Raw genomic sequence first — 21,373 nt, 5'->3', positions numbered from 1 at the left:
ATTGCATGTTTTTCTAGGAAATTGTTTTGCTGTCTTGCTACGACTTGGTTTTCCCTATAATACAGAGAGGATAGATATATATGTAGAAATTCACACATGAGTTTTTTTTTAAAATTATTTACAGGAACAGATTATACAATGCAAGATGTAATGAACAGATACTCTGAAGAAGAGACGCTAAGAAACCCGAGGCTAATTTTGTAGTATTATGATATAAATTCTAGAAATACTATTGTTCGCTGATTAGAATGACATTGGACTGGTTTCTTGAGTTCAGTTTCAGCATATGTAGAGATGGGAACAGCTATCACAAAGAGAATGAGAGATGCGATGGTGGTTATTATTGTCTTTCCTAATGTTAGATCTTGAAGACCTAAAAAGCCTTCATCATCCTGTAATGATTTGATTAGTTCTATAATATACAATAAGTATATAAAGTGGGTGAAGATGGGGACAACTATTTGTAAGAAACTGGCGACAGTTAGATAGACAGTGAAGATCTCCAGTGGACTTGCTTTGAAATCTGTATTTCTTTAAAATGTTTTTTTAACTGTTTTGTTCTGTTTTGATATGTTTAATTTTACCCTCCTTGAGATGTAAAACAAATGTGTAGGACTGATAACCATATTACTGAGCTTTTGTTCGATCATTGAGCAGAACTGTTTGTAGGGTCTTTTTGAATGTCATTCTAAATACTTTAATTCTGTAACCTGAGCAGCTATTTCTAAGATGACAATATGTAACTTACCAACCAGCCATTTCTTACCATTTATTTTTCTGTAATTTTGTATTATTTCTACCTTTTTTATTTCCATGTATTTTTTGTTTCCTTTTCTTTAAATAAAAATAAATAAATAAAAAAAATAAAAATGCATGGTCATTTTAAAGGTGAGGATTTTGTTGAAGTTTGCCAAGTTGTGTTTAGCTTGTATACAAAACAAAGAAAATCATGGATTCATAACACCAGTCACACCTATGATATTAACCTCCATGAACTGAAGCAGAACAAGAAATGTGGAAGTAATTTTTCAAATCAATGCAGCATTACAGCCATCCAAGGAATTTCCATAGAGGAAGTAGTACAACCTGACCAGAGAGGCTGCACGGTTCCCAGTGTTGTTCCAGAAGTGCAGAACGTATTTGCACCTACTGTGGAGCTTGGCACAAGCCCAGAGTCCTTCTCAAGGCATCCTTAAATTCTTTATTCCTCAAGCAGTAGATCAAAGGGTTCAAAATGGGCGTGAGGATGGTGTATAGAACAGAAATGAGCTTGTTGGAGCTCCGAGTATCGATGGCCTGGGGTCGGACATACATGAAAAGCAAAGCTGTGTAGAAGATGGTGACGACAGTGAGGTGGGAGGCGCAGGTGGAGAAGGCTCTCCAGCGGCCCGTGGCCGAGGGGATGCGGAGCACAGCCAGCCCAATGTGTCCATAGGAGAGAATGGTGGCCAGCAGCGGGAACACCAAGATAAGGAAGGCCAGGATGAAATCCACCAGCTCTGCAGTGGAGAAGTCTGTGCAGGCCAGCTTGAGGATGGGGGAAATGTCACAGAAGAAGTGGTTCAAGACATTGGAGCCACAGAACGTGGCACTGGAGATGAAGTAGACCTTGATCACAGAGATGGTGAAGCCGCTGGCGAAGGAGAAGACCACGAGCTGCACACACAGCTCCGTGGTCATGATGACTTGGTAGCGCAGTGGGTGGCAGATGGCCACATAGCGGTCATAAGCCATGGAGGCCAGAAGCACGCACTCAGTGCACACCAGGGAGCTGAAGAAGTAGAGCTGAGTCATGCACCCCACAAATGAGATGCGCTTGTGCTGCAGCAGGAAGCCATCCAGCATCTTAGGAATGATGTCACACACATACCAGATCTCTAAGGTTGACATGATGCCCAGGAAGTAGTACATGGGCCTGTGGAGGGTGGCACTGGTCCAGACAGTGAGTATGATGGCCGAGTTCTCCACCAGGACAAAGAGGTAGGTGAGCAGGAAGAGGAGGAAGAGTGCGTACTGCAGGCTAGGGGCCGTGGGGAAGCCCAGCAGGATAAAGGTGCTGACCCTGGTGACATTCTCCCCCCTCATCTTCCTGCACCTGCAGAAGATCAGCGAGCAAGGGTGACAGATGCAACGCAGAGGGGAGAATGCAGAGCAAGACCTGCAGGTGAGCTTTGGCCTGCGATGCCCACCTGGCTCCCATGAGTTGCAGGAAAGAACGATAAATCTACTGTGATGCCTCTGACATGATATGTGCAGGTTCTACCACTCTCTGTGCTTGGGATTTGAGCCCCACACCCACAGCCCACTCTCATCAGTGTGCCAGGGTGACTGTGAAACTGAAGTTCAGTTTACAATCTGGACCCCTCAGGGATCTGTCCACACAAGTCTTGCCCTGTTGTTTTCCTTGCCGTGAGCTGTGAATGCCCAGGGTTATTGGGCATTCTTCCTGCTTAGTAGATATTTCACCTTTGTCTAGATTCAGAGGATATTTTTTATAGAGGATGTGTGAGCAGTAGTGTTTCTGGGATCGGACAGAGTATCTAGCACTCAGCCAGGCCCCACACCCAGACTCTCCCTCGGGCTGGTTCTTCAGCTGCAGCAAGGAGGTGGCCTTTTCCTCACCTCTACAGACCACAGGGGCATCAAGGAAGGGAGAGGTTCCATCAAAGTTCTAGGGAAGAACTGACTATGCTGAGCACTGTCTGACAAGGAAAGGGCAGGAGTGTAGGGTGTCCTCCAGGGCCTAGGGCTGAGCAGGGAGCGTTTGCCCCACATGGGACAAGTGTGATGGACTGAGAGGAGAAGGTGATACAGCCAGGCTCTTACCATGTACTTCCAGAGCATCAAGCAGAGGCCTCAGAGCCAGACTCCTTGGGCCAAAGGGTATTGTTCCTCTTTGCAGGTGACCCGGGCCTTCACATGAGTTGTTACTTTCAAAGGGAGACTCCAAGGTTTGAAGGGAAAGGTTCACAGGCTTAGGCAAAATTGTAGCTCACCAGTACACAAGGTGGGTCTTCTAACGCCAAGGCCATCACCTTCATCATGAGATGGCAATGACAGAAAAATGAGCCCATCCATGGGTGCTAGCTAGAAATCTGAAATTATTGAGACTGATACATTTGACAGTGCCTTCAAACACTAATCAGCTATAAAAACAAAAGCTCACAAAATTGATACTACTAGTTAGAAGAAAAGACAAAGAATGCTCTCGAAGAAAGAAATCCCAGGATATTTAGATGAGTAAACCAGCTAAAGGGACTGATTAACTTCTGTCACATTTGTCCTGCAGAATACTATGCAGCCACTAAAATGAAAAGGCAGATATGTGTCAGTCAGCTTTGTGTCACTGTGACCAAATAACCAAAAGAACCAACTCAAAGGGAGGATGAGTTTATATTGGCTCTAAGTTTGTCCCTGTTGAGTTGGAGCTGTGGTGACAAAGTATATCATGGCCAGAGACTATGGCGAAAGAGGCCTGCTTGTTCACCTCATGGCAGCCAGGGTGCAAAGAGGAAGGGCACGGGTCTCCAGACTCCCTTGAAGTTTATGCCTCAACCATCTAACCTCCTCCCATCACACCCCTCCTCTCCCTAGATGTCCTCCCAACTGCTGACAAAGTACCACAGAGTACCTGACAAAGCCTTGAACACACACCTAGGGGGCCACCCAAGATCTACAGATATGCAGGGTTTCTAAGATACACAGCTAAGGTGCAAGAGGTCAGTACAGCACACAACAAAGGCCAGACACAGCCCAGCAGCAGCAGTGAGCACCACCCAAAAAGCAGGAGCGGGGGTCACCGGGATGGGGAAAGTCCCTGAGACACAGGTGGTGAGGAGACATTTTCATGGTAAATCTTTTCTACTTTTAGAATTATATTTCATGGGAAGGTATTACTTATTCAAACCATAGGTCTCTGACTTATTTTTAAATGTCATTGTCCTTTAAAAATAAAAAGCTATGGACTGAAATCAAAAGATCAACATTTTCCCAAACCGTCACTCAACATCCGTACTGAACACACACAGCTTGAGTAACCTAAAAGGAAATAAATTGTGTTGTGTTGTCTGTGATACTCTTGAAATGTGGCAGACATTCCAATTGTGAACTTTCAGAGAACAACATGAAAATGAGGAGTTGAAAGAAAAACTCAGAAAAATAATAAAACTATTTGTCTTCTCAAAATAGTACAAAAATTATAGTAGAGAAAGAAAACCCAAAAGAAGATGAAACAGAAATACACTGTCAGCATCTGTTAGAGCATGGACAAGGAGAAGATTAGGATGAATCTCAGGACTAGGATGGAGAGGATAGATGCTTGGAGAACAGTTGTGACACGGAACTGTTAGACACTGGCCAGAAGTGCATGAAGTAGGTCTCCCAATATGGTAGCAATAGTGTGCTTCATAGTGTGAATTAATGAAGCACACCAAAACATTTGTTCTTGCCAATGTAATGCTTACACGCAACAGACGTTTCATTGCTAAGAGTGTCTGCCACGGAACTGCAGGCAGCGCAGCCCTGGCCCTGTGCTTGTGCCTCTTGACAGCTGGATGCCCTGACAGCCTCCTTTGTTTCTGGCTACTTCCACTGTGGCTTCCATCCCCCGAGAGCAATCTCCATCACAGAGTTCTCTTCCATTAGTGGCTCTGTCATGGTTCCCTATAAGCCAGCTTCACACTCTGAGAGCAAAATTACAGCTTGATTACCACAGCCCATGGCCCTCAGAGCTGCTGCTAGGATGCTGTGGGAACTCTGAAGACCTCGGAAGAATGAGCTTAGGTGCAGGAGAGAAATGTGGGGGGGGGGGGGATCTGCAGACGTGACCGAGGTCCAGCAAACCATGATCAGTTGGGACATGCCACCCTTCTATTTTCATCCTTGCAACTGTTTGCCCCCTCTTGTTAGTTCTCAAATCCCACAGAAATTACTTAAGAAAGGGAAGAATAGAGGGTGATGCTCCAGACACAGAAGAATGCTGGGGCAGCAGCCTAGTCACCAGGCAGGGTGGGCCCAGAGGATGCTGGGGTGGCAGCCTGATCACCAGGGTCCTCTGAACTGGGAGGGATGAGGGGCGAGAGGCTGCTTGGGTGACAGAAGCTCTCTCAGAAGTCCCTGCACAGCAGCAAAACATACAAAGGCAGAGGTAATGGCAGGGGTTCAGGAGGAGGAAAACAGGGCAAAGGCCTTGCCGGTTGCCAGAAGAGATCAGGAGAGTTCTGCAGCTTCAAGGGGAGGGATTCTAAAGTGTCTGGAGCGAAGAAAACACATTTTATAAAAGGGAAGGGAAAAAAATGGGTCAGCTTTTGCTTTCTGAAAATAACCAAAGGTCCAGGGCACCACAGCACAAAGCCTGTGGTGCGGTAAGTGGGGTGTGATCAGAGCATGTGCCAGCCATGAGGGAGGTGGCAGTGAGACAGGCTTGGCATCACCTGTCCTGAGAGGCACTTGCAAGCCTGCCCTCAGTGTGACACTCCAGTGCCACAGCCAGAAACCTGGGACAAAGCAGCAGTCCCGCCCTGGGCATCAGGCAGAGTAAGACCACTACAGAGGGACAAAGACCTGAAACCTCACACTTGGTCCTGCTGAGGGGCCACAGCACAGGGTACGGAGCAAAACACAGACATCAGTCCTTGTCAGCTGAGATGTGGAATGGGAAATATCAACACTGATGTGGAGAAAAATAGAGACCAGGTGTATCAATTACACACAAGATTATTAAAAGCAAACTCTATGTTTGATTTCATTTTCAGAGGGGGGAATGAAAACCTATATTTTATCCTTAAAATTCATAGTTCAAGTATCATAAATTCTTGAAAAAAGTGCGAACAAATTGTTTAAAAGGATGCAGATTGTATAAGTATTAAAAGAACAATAAAGGAATATAGAAATAAGCAATAAAAAGCACCTAGAATTAAGCATAAAAATGACTAGCTTAAGAAAAATATCCATTGGTTAAACCTAATTGACAAAGGGAAAAGACTTCCAGCTTAGGGGAAAAATCTATTACACAGTACCTACAAGATGTAGCACTAAAAATCTCAATTCAGTGTGAAATTCCAAGCTTAGGCTCAGTGTGATTTCATAATTTATAACTGATCAAGTCAAATTCAAAATGGTGAGTTTTGTTTACATGTCTTTTACTGCATTGCCCAACCTCAACATAGAATCTGCCAAAAATGACAATAATGGAAGAAATAGGCAGAAATAAGGTCATGAGACCAGATTTTAATTCACATCTCACACATCTCTGCCAGCTCTTACCAGTCAAAGCAAATAAAGATGTACTTCACCAATAGTATAATTTAGAATTTTGATTTTAGGGCCACTAAACTCAGCATCCTAAAAAGATTTTTTATAGGACCCATAGAAAACTTGGAGAAATAATCTATAATAACATCTAAAATGTTCATTATTTCTCCAAAGTAGAAATCACGGATCCCCCGTGATCTTACATGCAATGATATAAAAAGTTGAGATTAGTTCACCCGGAGTAGATTCTACTTCTGACCGCGTGGAAAAAGGAGAGCACAGCCTCCTGCTGTCCCCAGGCTAGGGAGGACGTGAGAGCCACAGTCACAAGCATGAGGGAAATATCAACAATGACAGTGCACAAACATGAGACCACGCTGGGTTCACTGGCAACTTGAGTATCAAATGTTTTTGTGGTGGCTCACGCCTGTAATCCCAGCACTTGGGAGGCTGAGGTGAGAGGATTGTTGCGAGTTCGAGACCAGCCTGGGCTACAAAGTGAGCTCAAGGCCAGCCTGAACTGCATAGCAAGACCCTGTCTCCAAAAAAAAAAGAAAGAAAGAAAGGAAGACAATGAGTCAGAAAGAAGGAAAAAATAAGTGCTCAACACAAAAAGAAAATACTATAAAGTAAGTATGAGGAAAGCAGAAGGATGAATAGGAATAGGGAAAAACAAAATCAGTTGTAATGACCTAGGAGATATAGACTTGATACAAAGCAGCAGCGGGTAAAGGGGGAGAAGAGTGTGACAGATGAGCCTCTGACCGGCTGAACAAACAGGAAAGCCGGAAATAAACACGCAAATGCAAACTCAGCAGTGAAAAGACAGCTTCAGTCGGCGCCATCAAGTCAGTGTAGAAAGCAGGGCCGCCTGCTGAACAACCTGGAGGCCTGCTCAGCGGTCCTCACAGGGTCACTTTCCAGGGACAGGAAAGACACACAGGGAGCCAGAACCTGGCAAGTACAGTCTATCAGGGAGAATGGTCTTCCCCGAGCAGACGGAGTGGGTGATAACAGAAAGTGGATCCCCATGCTAAACTGGAGACTCCCTTGGGCTGCTCGGAGGTGCTGGCCACAGACCTGCCCCCCCCCCCCAGGACAGGTCGCCCCAGTCTCAGAGCTGCTGCAGAGCACTGCAAGGTCCTCCCAGCTCACTACAGGATGGCCGATTCCTGACTCAAACCCCACAAAGATGTCCAGAGAGAAAAGCCCACAGCAGCCATCTGGTTACATCACCGTCGCCACAAAACTCCAGTCAGAGCCCACGAACAGAGCCCTGCCACACACCGGGAGAGCCGGGGTTAGCAGCACACACCAAGGGCCCAGGGCAGCCTCGAGGTCAGCACAGCTCCCACGGGGATCCCCTCACGGCTGGGGCTCACCCTGAAAAGGCACTGTCCAAAAACCACCCCTTTAAAACTGCATGTGTCATCCCCGAAGAATCAATTCTTCCCGACGTGATAAATACTGTGTCTTAGGCAACAGCCCATGGGCTTATGGTAAATACCAGAACAGTTCTCCTCCTACCAAGACCAGCCTTAGATGGCTCTGCACTGTGATTCCTGCTGTGTAACCCTGTTCTGTTCTACCTACTACAGACAGGGGTAGAGGCAGAGGAAGCTGTTGTCACTTCCACATGATTTTTAGCCTAGAAAACCCAGAACACTATCCTAGTAAGAATTCAAACCGGATAGTAAAAAATGTGGTCTTCCCTTGTGCTAGTGATTACCAGTTAGAACCTTTCTGCATGAAAACAAAGAATATTGTGAGCAGGTATCTCCAAATCCACCTTGAAATTCAACTTGATTTTAACTGAAATCTCATGAAATTTTGTTTTTTCTTGAAACAGGATGAAATAATTCTTACAGTCATCTAGAAGCATGAACAGACAGGAATGGCCAAAACAATTCAGGAAAAAGAGAAAAGATAATGAAAAATATTTGCTATTTTGTATTAGAAAAATATAATATAAATTAAAATAATGATATAATAAAATAAATATTGAAAATAATGAGTAGCACAATTAACCATGGCAGCATACAGGAACGGTGTGAGAAATCCAGAGTCAAAGCCCATGGCTCATCTGGGATCCTGACACTGCTCTTAGATGTGTCTGGAAATGGGGGGCCTGGGGTGTCTCCCAGGCTTCTACATTCTTTAGAATTTGAGCACAGGAGGCAAAGTTCATTCATGGAGAGACAGGAAGGTGAAGAGCTTAGTTAGGGACCTGCTGGATTTGCCATGTCCCCGGGTCACAATGCAGACAGAACCAGGAGGAAGCCTGTGACAGCCAGAACTGGACAGGAGGCTGGGGTTAGATGCTATAAACAGGGGGAGAGGCACATGGCACCATCCAATCAAAGATCTGTTCTACTAAGCATCCACTATGCAGTTTCAGACAACTTAGAAAAATCAGAAGAAAAAAAATCCAGCCCATTTTCATGAAATACCAGGCAAATTCTAGTGCAGGCAGGGTAGAAGGCTGAAAATAATGCTCAAAGTATGTAAGTAAATTACTTGAACATTAAGGTAGTAAGTGGGAGGGGTGAGGAGGTCCAGGTGGGTGTAACTGGGTGGCCAGGGTAGGGGCAGCACCAAGGAGCAGGTAACCTCCTGGGGAAGTTGGAGGCAGATGTGAATAAACGTGGCTTTCTGAGGACACAGGTGAAGTCTTGGGAAAGGAAGTACAAAGGCCACATCTGGTTCCTGGAGGTATGAAGGGCAGCTGGGGGCCAGTCCTATCCCTGCCAGACAGGACAGCAGGAGGTGGCATCAGCCTGGAAGACAGGAGGTCACCAAGGGCCTTAGGGGCAAGGCAAGGATCTTAGTCACTTCTGTGAAGAGCAGCAGCCGACTGACCCGAAGTGCAGATGACTGACACTGGGTGCTGTGGTGACAGCAAGCGGGGCCAGGGTGGGCAAAGCCCTGGACAGCAGCTGGGGTCATCCCAGGACATGCGGCGGGGTAGGGGGGCACATCCTGAAAGTCACACTGCTGCTTCCCTGGGAGTCAAGGTGCCTACTGCAAACATTGCTGACAGAGATCAGGGAGAGGAAGTTTGAAGTGGCAGCACTGCTCAGGAGAAGTGAAATCCATTCTGCAAGGTGGAAATTTACCATTTCCTGGTAAACAGCATCCTTTATGCTTTGTCTGTTGTCTCGAAGGATAGCTAGGTATTTTGTTTGGAAGTGTTTTGAACCTCTGTCCTGTGGGGTTATCACAGTGGAATGTATATGCTCAAGAATCCCAACTTTTAACACCAAACACAAGTCTTCCAGAACATTTGGGAGACGGGTAGTCCCCAGCAGCACTCCAGAAACCAGTGCACCTTGAAATGGGCTGCAGCAGAGGAGCTTAGGACCTGGAACATTCCCCACCCTTCCCTCCTGCAGACCTGCACTACCCAGCCCAACCGATGGGGGAAGAGGAAGGGGTTCTCTGTGGCAGCGCGTTTGGGTTTTGGCTGGGATGGCAGCAAGTCTGGGTTTGGATTCTCACCCCAGTGCAGGTTGTCACGCCCCAGGAGGGCCAGGAGAGAGGCTGTCCTGCTCCTAAATGGATCCCTCCCTTGGTCCCTTCCTTACTTGGCAGGAGCAGAGTGCTGGAGGACGCTGTGCTCAGTGCTCCCCAGCCCCTGTGCCTGATTTGCAGCCACGAAACTTCTCAACCATGAAGAAAGCATTTCATCACTTGGTCCTCACCAAAGACGAGATGAGTGGAAATGAAAACTTGTGAGAGTGTGCAGGAAGGCCAATGGAAAGGGACCATATCCTCCCGGGTGTCCTGGGTTCTGGTCCACCCACACCTCCATGGCAGGCCATGGTGAAGGACACGTTCAGGCATCCTGCTGTGTTCCTGAACACATCAGGGCTAGAGGGAGGGGTGCAGGTAGGCTGTTCTTCGGGCAGGGTATAGAGAGCAGGGTCACCCTCCCTGCTGGGCACAGAATTCCCAGAAAGCAGACCTTCCAGAATGAGGACTCAGGAGGGTCAGGCAGGATGGGGTGGACAAGGTGGGCAGTGGGAATGGTACCTGGCAAAGATTTCAGACTGCAAAGGAGGGGTGCTGGAGGGCGTGGGGCTGTGCTGGAGGCAGGGTACCTGGAGGGGCGTCCTCACCAGGAGTGATCAGGTCTCCAGTTATGGTCACCTTATGGAGCTGGAAGGACCATGTGAACCTACCGTGGGGGCTGCAGGGGTCCCTGTGGCGTCCTCCACTCGGCGTAGCCCTGAGGTTGGCTGCTCCCTGCCCACTGCCCACAACATGGCACCTCTGATTCAGCCCTGCCAGTCCTGGGAGCAGCTTGTCTGCACAATTCCAATTTAAAGGAAGCATCGGGAAGAGGGCCAGTGGCTTCTTCCCCTTGTGCAACAATGTGGGGACCCCAGGGCCCAATTACCCCACCATGAAGGTGTCGCTGCCCCACTCGGCCAATTAGCAGGGCTCTCATGTGCTCCATGGTGCCTGGCTGAGGGGCCCAATCAGGTAGCTATGGCTGACCATGTCCAGTGCCCTGTCCACCCCATAGCCCTAAACCTGACACCACTTCTGCCATCTCTCTTCAGGGCCAAGCAGGGCTGTGACTCCTTCCTGGGGGCAGAAAACTTCCTGATGCTCTGAGACGGTCCCATCCAGGGAGAGACGAAGTGCTCAGCCCGAGTTCATGAGTGTTGTCACCCACAAAGGGTCAGGAAATTTCAGTTTCTTTCACCATAGATGACCAACGCCCATGCCAAACAGGCCTATCTGGCCTACGTTTCACAAAGGTGGCAGTGCAGTGCAGGACCCACAGGAGCTGTGATTTTTGGAGAACTAGCCAAGAGGGGAACCGGGCAGGCAGGCTTTGCTCCTGTAAATCACTGCAAATGTCCCCACTTCAGCAAGGCCACAAGGCAGAACAAAGTACTTTGCACTGGGAAGTGGGTGGATAGAGCAAGGCTTTCTCGAGGACAAGCCCTCAAGGAGTGAGTTGATGTTAGCCATTAGTGGGATGAGGGAGAGCCCTGGTAAGGCCCCTGCACACCAAGCAGAGGTCTGTCACAGAGCACAGGGCACCCACAGGCCAGGGAAGGCCCAGAGACTCCACACTGCGGGGCCGGCTTGTGGGGATCCACAATTTCTTAGAAGGTCATAAAGTTAACAAATGTGCACAGCAGCTTTGTTCATGATCTCTAAAAGCTGGGGACATCCCAGCTGTCCTTCAGTGGATAAATATGCACGCATTCTTCATCCATCTGGACATCGTATGTATGTGCGCACCTCCCTGGGTGCCAATGATTAAGCCCCATTCACTCAGTCACAGACCAGTTAGTTCCCTTTTCACGAGACCCACACAGGGTTCGCTGTGGCTATTACTGGCTTGATGGGAGTCCTCGGTTCACCCGCCAGCCGTAGTTGAGTTGTCCCTGTGTGTCACAAGCCATTCCCTTGCTCTGCACCCTGTATCTTCCTCTTGTTACACCCCACATGGTGTCTTGCCAGCCCTGGGCACAGCCTCCCCAGGCACTCTGTCCACTCACCTGAGGGTCCAGTGCCTACTACAGGTGAGGACACAGATACCTACTCACTGCTTGCTCTCTCATTCCAGGGCTAGAAAATGTTCTCTCCTGATGGACAGTGGCATTTGTCACTTCAGGGGACCCTCTCAGACTATCGTGATCTCCATAGGGACTCAGCCCATTTTCAGAGGACTAGAGGCTGGGTACTTTACACAGAACTGCCTCATCCCCGCAGTTGTGCCATCCGAGATTGGACAGCTGTGTTCGGCCTGGGCCTCAATATCTGTGCACTTCAGGACCAGATGACGGATGCTAGGTCCCGGGGAGAACACTGATCCGTCTCAGTGCTGAGACAGGCACAGCTCTGAATCCACCATGCTTTACGGAGTCACAGGAGCCCGAGTTCAGGAAAGCAGTGCAGTGACCACCTGAGGAATGGCTAACGGCCTCGGGTCACCTGGCCTAGGGTGAGGAAGGCACTCCTCCTCACTAGCCCTCTCTCTGCCTACTCCTTTCCTTAGGTTAGCGCTTTCTAGTGTCCCATTTAAGAAGCACTCCTCAAACGCTGTGAAGACAGCACTCTGTTTGTCTCAGGAGCTCTGTGGATTTTCCTCTCTGCAAAGCCCATCTGTGCGTTCCTTGCCATCAGCCATTGCTTCTCCTCTCTCCCGCACCTATTTGAACCTGAACTCGCCACCTTTGAAAGAGATGTCAGTTCCACCTGGCCATGGCCCCCCTTCCTGCACACAGGGGACTGGTAGGTTCCAAGCAAGTATCCGTCTCAACCACCAGGCGTCCAGTGCTTTCTGTGTTCCAGATTTTCCAGGTGGAGTGAAGACCCTGTCCGCTCTCAATGTCTAGCAATTGCAGCCCAGCGACGTGATGTGCAGCCACAGCCGTGGCCCCATCTGGTGTCGTCCTGCTTCCAAGAGCTGCCTCTGTGGTTGTGGTCCCAGGAAGACTTGTGAAGACATAGAGAGAGCTGTGTGCGGGTACTGGCGCCTTCTCTCAGCCCTTTCAGGCTCCAACCTCCAGAGGAAGAATCCTACACCCTCATGTCAATCCACTCGGGAGCTGTGGGAGCTGGCCTCAATGGCTTTATCTGCCCCTGCCCACGCCCACTGTACGTTAACACATTGTCCCTAGGGCTCACAGCACCCCGAGTCCTTGTGGCACGTCTGTCCTGGGCCCCTTGTTTTGGAGAAGTCCAGCTCCCTGGTGCAGGCCTGCACAGCAGCCTTGTTCCAGGTGTCTCCTATTGGAGGCATCTGCAGTTCCCAGCCGGGATGCACTGCCCGTCCAAGGGGGGTCTGCTTTTAGAGTGATGGCGGTGACCCCGCGTGGTGTCTTTGCAGCCGGCACTCTGTCCACTGGCCCCAGGGTCCCAGTACCCAACACAGGTGAGGACACAGATGCCCATTAACTGCTTCCGGTCTCCTTCCAAGCCTGAGAAATATTTTCTCCTGATGGACAGGGGCATTTCCCACTTTCAGGGCACTCTTGGAGACTGTCATGATCCCCACAGGGCCTCAGGCTGGGTGCTTTACACAGAATTGCCTGGTTCCCGCGGTTGTGCCGTCCGAGATCAGGCAGCTGTGTTCAGCCGGGGTTCACCCGCGCTCCCCGACCGCAGCCCACGAGTCCAGCTCTCACTGTCCGGCTCCTCTGTGGCAGCAAGAGGATGGCTGGCTGCAAACCCCGCGCTCCCTGTAGGCCCGGAGGACGCCGCCCCCCGGCGGCCGGGCCCGGGGCCACGCCAGGACGCCAGGCAGTGAACGGGGTGGCGCCCCCTGCTGCCCGGGCTGGGGCGCGTTTCCGTCAGGCGTCTGGAGCGCTGCTGCTGGGCCCCAACAGCAGAGACCTTAGCCGGCATTGCCCGAACCACGCTGGAGACCTCGGCCCTCGAGGTTCTCCCGCCCTTCACCCTGGAGCCCTCAGCGCTGGGCAGCGCCAAGCTCCGGGTCCGCAGCGCCCGGAGCCCATGTTGGCCGCTAGATGGCGCCCGCCGGCTGCAGCCGCGAGCCGAGACCGCGCTGAGGCCTCCAAGGCGCTGCAGCATTGAGGGCGCCCCAGTTCCGCCCCGCCGCTCCCCACTCCCCGCCCCAGCCTAGTCCCGCTGAGGAACCCCTCCCCCCCAGCCTTGCCCGCCAGGGACCCCCAGCTTTGCCCTGAGGTCGCCGGACAGTTCGGGCCTCTCCTGGCAGTCCGCGGACCCGCTGAGCGCACTCTCAGGGGTGCAGCGCGCGTCCTCGGTGTTCAGCGCTTTTAGGACGGCCGTGAGGCCGGGTCTGCGCACCAAGCGCGATGTTGGGAAAATCATTTTTAGTTTTTCACCACCATGCACGGTGTTAGTTGTTAAGTTTTTGTAGATTCCCTCTCATGGCATGAGGAAGCTTTTTTGTTTTAGTTTCCCGAGTTATTTATTTTAAGGTTTTGGGGCGGGATTATAGGTTAATTTAATTTTTAATTGTTTATTGGTACATTTTAAGTAGACATAGTGATCACTGTCATCGTAGGGACTTTGTATCCGTACACCACTTATCTCGAGTCCTTTTTATCCCCCTCCCCGCGCGATCACAGGGTCGCTCGTGTCACTCCATTCCTGCCGTGGAATGCAGCGACTCACACTGCTCCTGCTCGCCCACGTTGGGTCCGCGTGGTGACCCGCGCTGTGTCGCCCCGCGGTGACCTCCCGGCGCTGCTGGATTTGCTGTTACCGTTTTTAGAGACTCCTGCGCCTGCCCCACTGAGGAGGGGTCTGGTTTCTGGTGTCCACTTCAAGAGCTTCCACCACACGCTGGAAAAAGGCCCCTCCTCTGTTTCCTGAGGAAGTTTCTGTGAGGCTGGCGTTTTAAACTACATTTTAATAATCATTTCCATGAAACCTCGTGGGCCCAGAGTGTTCCACATAGAAACACTATCCCAGTCCCGCTCCGCGCACAGTGACGCAGGTTCAGGTTTCTGCGATGCCCACTTTAGTTCCGAGTTTTAAGCGCTTTCACTCTCCTCACAGTTGCCAGCTTCTCTGCCATGGCACCCCAGATCTTCCTCTGCAGGAACCGGGTCTCCGAGGCTGCAAGGAGCGATGTCATCGTCCCCTTTCCCTGCTGCCTTCATCGTGGGGACCCCAGATAGCTCAGCACGTCTGGGGGTCATGCAGCCATCGCCAGGTCGAGAAACGCTCCAGGCCGTGGAGAAAAACAGATGAGACCAGGAACCCAGCATCATCACTTAGACCTGGAGAGAGGGAATTTCCCGAAAAATGAGGGGGCGGGCAGGCTTGGGGTGCTGAACCCCCATTCCGTCTCCTGCTCTGTCCTCTGGATCTTGGGCGCGGTTGCTCATTGTCTACATCGCAAGCAGCGGTGGCCGGCAGGGCCCTGGGCCCACACCCCTGCCTCCCTCTGCAGGGCGCTGCCTGCCAGGGCGGTGCTGGAGGCTCAGCCACTCTCTCCAGACAGCACAGGACTAGCACCGCTGGGAAGGGGAAGGGCAAGGAGGGGTAGCGTGAGCTCGGTGCGGGCTAGGGAGGCGGCACGAAGGCCATGCCCTGCAGAAGCTGGGGCCTGGTCTGCTGTCCACCAACCGCACTTCCGGCTTGCTTTCAGAAGTGAACCCCAGCTAGCCCTACATTTCCCTGGATGCTCACTGGGTCCTGGTACATAGAAGAGGAGAGAACGCTGTTAGATCCTCCTACTGTCTATTTTCCTAAACAGGCAATGCTAATACCCATCACCGAGGGCACCTGAGGTTTGGTACTCAGCCTTCCGCGGTGTCAGAGCTAATTATAGGATGAGAGCTGTTTTGACTTCAAGCTGTGCGGGGCTCTTGCACAGTCAAGGATTTTTGGGAAAAGCTGCTATTTTACTTGGCTCGCAACCCTCCCCGCTTCTTGGGAAGGGAGAAAGCACGGATTTAATACCCGTTGGCATTCGCGATGGGTATTTATTTGAGGAGAAAGCTGCTTGCTCCTGTAACCAGCGCTCAGGAAGCCAGGCAGAACTTGGGATCCTTGGACAAGAACCACAGCAGTGCTGAGCCAGCAGCACTTTCAGAACAATCTGTCTTTTAAAGCAAAGCCATGAACTTGAAAATCAGAACACACGTCTGAGAAACAAAGGCAGCCCTGTCTTTCGTTTACAGTGTTCATTCCATTTATAGCAAATGCAGGGTGCCTGCTTTTTACATTTTTAGTAGCACGTGTGTGCAGTACATGGTGTTTCCATTGCTTGTGTGGGGTTGGTGCAGGCCTGAAGTCTTAATCCCTCCTTTCTTCCGCGCTCCCTCCCTCCTATCTCCCTCCACCTCTCCATCCCTTTCCTCTATTATGCGTCTTCTATTATCTATAAAAATTATTTATAATTTGTGTTCCTTGTGTCAGAGGACCTAAGTGGTATTTAGGCTTGGGGGCCTGACTTACTGCCCCTCACATGTTTCATGCCAAGCTGCCCAGCTTGGTGTCCATTGTCTTTGTGTGTGTGTGTGTTTGCGCGCGCTTTTTTTTTTTTTTTTTTTTTTAATCAGTACCGGGGATCAAACTCACAACCGCCTGCTTGCAAGGCAGGTGCTGATGCCGCTGAGCTAACTATGCCTCTGTTCTTTGTTTCTCTTTTGCTTTCCTCCTTTGGACAATTCATGCGCTTTTGCTTTTGCATTTTATTTTCTACATCAATAGTTTAGCTGCCTCTTTTGGTGGGCTGGTGTAGAGTGAGTCTCCCAGTCATGGCCGTGGCCTAATCCTGGGATCTGGGAATGTCCCTCAGCCAGTCAAAGGGCTTCTTCCCTCATGTCTAAAACAATGGGGTGGAAGATGGTGTTGGGTGATGCTGGTGGTTGCAGAGTGACCCCAGTGTCTTGCAGGGATGAAAGAGGGAGGCAGAAGGGTGACAGGAAGACAGGAAGAGGGAAGCAGGCTAGGAGTGAGGAGATTGTGTGCCAGTGACCAGGGCACCTCTGAGGGCAGGAAGAACCCTCGATCCCACCAGAACTCTCCTGAAGTAATGCTGAAGTCTGAGGTTTAGTGAGGGGGAGGGGTCTGAAACCTGAGCCACCTCTTGCAGAAACTGGAGTTCTCCGTATGCTTCACATCAGGGTACCCAGGATTTTTGGCTCCCAGGCTAGGGTCCTCTCAGCTCCTCAGTCTGGACCTGTTTTCTGTGTTTCCTCAGCCTTGTTGGCCCCCTGCCAGTCTGGAAGGCCTTGGCCCTGACAGACTTGGAAGGGGTTCTGCCCATCCCTGCCCTGCCCTGCCTCACCCTCAGTTTCCCTTAGGTGAAATACAGGATGATCTACGGGAATCTTTTTAGTTTATCCCCCGCACTTGAGCCTCCATAGCTGAAGGGAGGGCCTTTGAAGCCCTTCTCTCAGCTTCTCCCACCGTCCCACACAGCCAGTGTTGGAGGACTCCGCAGAGGTTCTGCTCACCTCCATGGTTATGTCCTCTGAGGTTCACTTTCTGTCCCTCATCCTGCTATCCATGGAGACCTGTGATTGAAATTTTTCAGGTGAATACAATTCCACTCTGCTAAATTCCATTCTCTCATGCTAGCACAATGAGACTGCTAAAAGGATAGGGATAGATAATGGGTAGATAGATAGACAGATAGATAGATAGACAGATAGATAGATAGATAGATAGACAGACACAGAGATAGACAGATGACATAGCTATGCCAAAGGAGGGGGCAGCTATGCAGTTTAAAAAAATGTTTGGTACTTTATAAAACAGTCCATTTAGGTTTCTTTTAAAGGTTTTACTTTAAATATTTTGAGATAATTCTAAGTTTATGTGTGGTTGTAAGAAATATTACAGCGAGGTCCATAGCTTTATGCTTTACAGTGAACTTCACAATGCTTTTTGTGTTAATTTGTATCTCAGATCAGACATGTAGGTTGAAGACTTGTCTTTAGGGCTTGCTGTTGGTTAGTTTTTGCTTACAGATGTCTGACAGCTCCAGAACTACTTATTGAAAAGACTATTTTTTTTCCACTGTTGGTGAGAATGCAGACCGGTGCAATCACTGTGGATGTCAGTGTGGAGATTCCTGAGAAAGCTAAAACTAGAGGTTCCATTTGACCCAGTTATTCTTTTTCTTGGTATCTTCTCAAAAGAATTAAAAGTGTCATACCACAGCAATATGTGTGCACTTATGTTTAGAGCAACTCAGTTTGTAATAGGTAAATCTTCGAAACAACACAAATGCCCATCAACCGAGGGATGGATAAAAAATATACGATCTTTTTATAAAATGGAGTATTACTCAGCCATAAAGAAAGATAAAGAGACTCTTCTAGGTAAATGGATGCACCTTGAGTCCATACTTTTAAGAGAAATAAATCATACACACGTGTTTAAATGTCACATTGTCTCTCCTGGGAGAGAAACTTAAAGTATAAACAAATACCAAAATATATAAAAGATATTGTGAAATAGGAAGAAAATGTTCAAATGGAAAGGAGACAAAGAGATGAGAGAAAGAAAAGAAAAAACAGAAGGGAAAAATGAAAACAAGGCCCTTGTAAATAAATAGGGAAAGAGGAGTTGAAGGAAGGGGAGGGAACTGGGGGAAAAAGAAGAATCAAAATACAGCATATATAGGTATAAATTCCCTTTGATGAATATTATCACTATATATATTTAAAATGTACCGATAAAAAATAAAATAAAATGTACCAATAAGTTAATTTAAAAAATGCTTGCACACCTCTGTTAAAATCAGTTAGTTATACCAGCAATGGCATATTGGTTTTTAGAAAACTGGTATTTTTTTCCTTTGAATGTTTGGTGGGGTTGATGATAAAAATCATAAAGGCTTGCCCTAGCTTTTATTGGTGGGAGAATATTAAATTATCAACCCAATTTATTTACCTACAGGTCAATTTACATATTTTTCTGGAGTCATTTTGTAAATTATGATTTTTCTAGAAATTTGTCCATTTACTGTAGGTTTTCAAATTTGTTTAGTGTTCTTGTTGTTCTCAGTATTTCTTCCTGATCCTTCTGGGTTCCAGATAGACAGTAGTGATTGTGATCTGTGTCTCCTGCCCTTTCTTTGATGTTTATCTGTCTAAAGATCTGAAATGTTGAAGCCCATCTCAAAGATGCAAAATTTTATTTAACTTAATTTTTTCTGCTATTCTGTTTTTCTAGTACATTGATTTCCACTTTAATCTTTATTATTTGTTTCCTTTTGTTTGCCTTCAGATAATTTTTTTCCTTTCCTTCTCATGTTTTTAAAGTAAAAGTTCAAGATTACTCATATGAAATCTTTTTTCCTTTTCCAATATTTGAAGCTATAATTCTCATGTAACACCACTTTCACTGCTTCCCTTAAGTTTTGATATGCTCTGGTTTGGATTTCTTCAATTCAAAATATTTTCTAATGTCTCTTGTAATATTTTTGGCATATAAATTATAATTAGAATGTTAATTTCCAAATATTTGTAGATTTTCAAAATTTTTATTTGTTGTTGATCTCTAGCTAATTTTAATGCTAGTGAGAATACATATTTTGTATTATTTTGATTCTTTTGAATTTATTAAGACTTCTGTTATGGCTGGCTTATGATCAGTCCTGGAGAGTACTTTATGTGGGCTTGAGAAGACTGTTGACTCTGCTGATGCTGCTAGATTGAAGATTTTATAGATATCTGCTGGGACGAGTTCCAGATTATGGTGATTCAAGTGTTCTACATCCACACCAGTGTGATTTCTGTTGCTGTAACAAAATACTGGAGGCTGAGCACCTTTAGAGAAGTTTATTTAACTCATAGCTTAGGAGGTTGAAGGTTCAAGACCAAGCAATCTTGTCTGTCTAGACTCTCTTTACCTGCACTCTTAATGCCCAGCTCTCGAAGAATAGCATGACTCCTCCTGTGGGTAGTACTTCTGGTCCCACAGGTCACCTTTTAAAGGTCCTATGACTTTGCCACATTGAGGATGAGGACATCAATCTTTGGGGGACACTCTTAAATCACAACAATGTCTTTACTGATTTTATGCATAGTTTTTTGAGCAATTATTGAGAGCACTGACATCTCCAACTATTACTGTTGATTTGTCTCTTTCTTCAATTCGTTCATTTTTTGCTTAATGTATTTCAGTGCTTATATGATGGTGCTTATATTATATCCTATATTAAACTAAACATTTTGATAATATTAAATGGGACTTCTGGGAAGATGGCAGAATGGTGAGCTGTAGAGAAACAGCCTCTCTGATATTTGGAATCCAGACACTGGAAATAGCAGTGTGAAGAGGAGGAGGAGGGAAGTGTATCCCTAGAACCAGCAAGGATCTGAAGCAAGAATTATGGCCCACAGGAAAGCAAAGTCAGGGACCATAGTATATAAGAGGCAGGTGACAAGCAATGTTTTCTCCATAAGCGCCAGTTCTCCACATGAGAGACGGAGCTCAAAACTTCAGCAGGACAGTGACCATTGGTGACTTTAGAAAGTTCCACAGAGAAACACATCAGTGGGATGGAGCTGCAGATGCCATACACTGAAGTAGCTGATTAAGACTGCCTGATGGTCATAAACAATATACAGGCCAGTGCCAAAGAACCAGGAGCTAGGGCTAAATAGGCAGAAATTTATTTTCCCCAGTAAAATGAAGAGATAGGATCTTGTGATAGACTCAAAACAAACAAAACAAAACAAAAAAACAGTTAAACTTGCAGACATCTCTGAATAGTAGTCATTTCCCAAGGCCTCTCAATGCAAGCAGTAAAGATACCTAACATAAATAATTCACAAGCACCAACACAGGTACTAGAAAGAAAGAAAGAAAGAAAGAAAGAAAGAAAGAAAGAAAGAAAAAGAGAGAGAAAGAAAGAGAGAGGGAAAAGAAAAGCCAGTGAAAAGGCCCTGAGCAACATGCAAATCCAGACTTCCAGCTTGCCAAAAGCAAAGCCAGGGCAACAAGGTAGAACAGTTCAAACACCACATACCTACACTCTCTGAAGTGGTAACAGTGGAAGTTAAGAAGCAAGTGAATGAGGCTCTAGAAAAAAAATCAAATAAAAATAATTACTCAGATAACTTCAGATATGATGACCATAATGAAGAGCATGATTAGTGAATCTAGAGGAGATACAGATGTAAAAAGAAAAATAGAAGAACTTAGAAAAATGATGAAAACCATGAATGCTCAACATGGGAAAGAAATGGAATCCATGAAACAGATTCAATCAGATATCCAGGAGGTTACACAGCAGAATGAACCAATGTGAGGACAAAATATCAGATGTAGGAGACAGGATTGCAATTAGTGATCATAAGAAGAAAGATTTCTTAGGAATAGCAAGAGACCACAAAATATCAGCTCAATACTGATAGATGATTCAATGATGAATAACATAAGTTAATTAGAGTCATCAAAAATGTAAGAGACAGTGCAAATCACATGAAAATCGTTTTACAAAAATAATGGCAGAAAACTTCCTAAGCATGAGAAACAAATTTGATATGCAGATAAGTGAGGCATATAAACTACAATTAACCATAACAAAAATAAAATCTACCCCAAGGCATAAGTAGTCAGGATTTCAGAATTATTAAAAGCTGTTAAAGGAAAGAAACAAATCACCTATAAAGGAAAGTCCATCTGAATTACAGAAAAC

At 47.3% G+C, this 21,373-nt stretch overlaps 1 protein-coding gene across 1 annotated transcript; it reads right to left on the bottom strand.

The window, feature by feature from the left end:
- Positions 1 to 1,146: 1,146 nt before the first annotated feature.
- Positions 1,147 to 2,085, bottom strand: LOC100712758 (olfactory receptor 6B3-like). Its single transcript, XM_003474378.2, has one exon. The coding sequence runs from the start codon at positions 2,083 to 2,085 to the stop codon at positions 1,147 to 1,149; it is 939 nt and encodes a 312-aa protein (XP_003474426.2).
- Between the last annotated feature and the right edge of the window lie 19,288 nt (positions 2,086 to 21,373).

The sequence above is a fragment of the Cavia porcellus genome, unplaced genomic scaffold (genome assembly GCF_034190915.1).
Source record: "Cavia porcellus strain 051 isolate PalLab524CR breed Dunkin Hartley unplaced genomic scaffold, mCavPor4.1 scaffold_26, whole genome shotgun sequence".
Taxonomy (NCBI): domain Eukaryota; kingdom Metazoa; phylum Chordata; class Mammalia; order Rodentia; family Caviidae; genus Cavia; species Cavia porcellus.
The sequence above is the reverse complement of the archived record's forward strand: the minus strand, read 5'-3'. Positions and strand labels throughout refer to the sequence as shown.

Bases quoted from the DNA above. Each gene is read 5' to 3' on its own strand.
- LOC100712758 (XM_003474378.2), bottom strand. From the start codon at position 2,085: ATGAGGGGGGAGAATGTCACCAGGGTCAGCACCTTTATCCTGCTGGGC.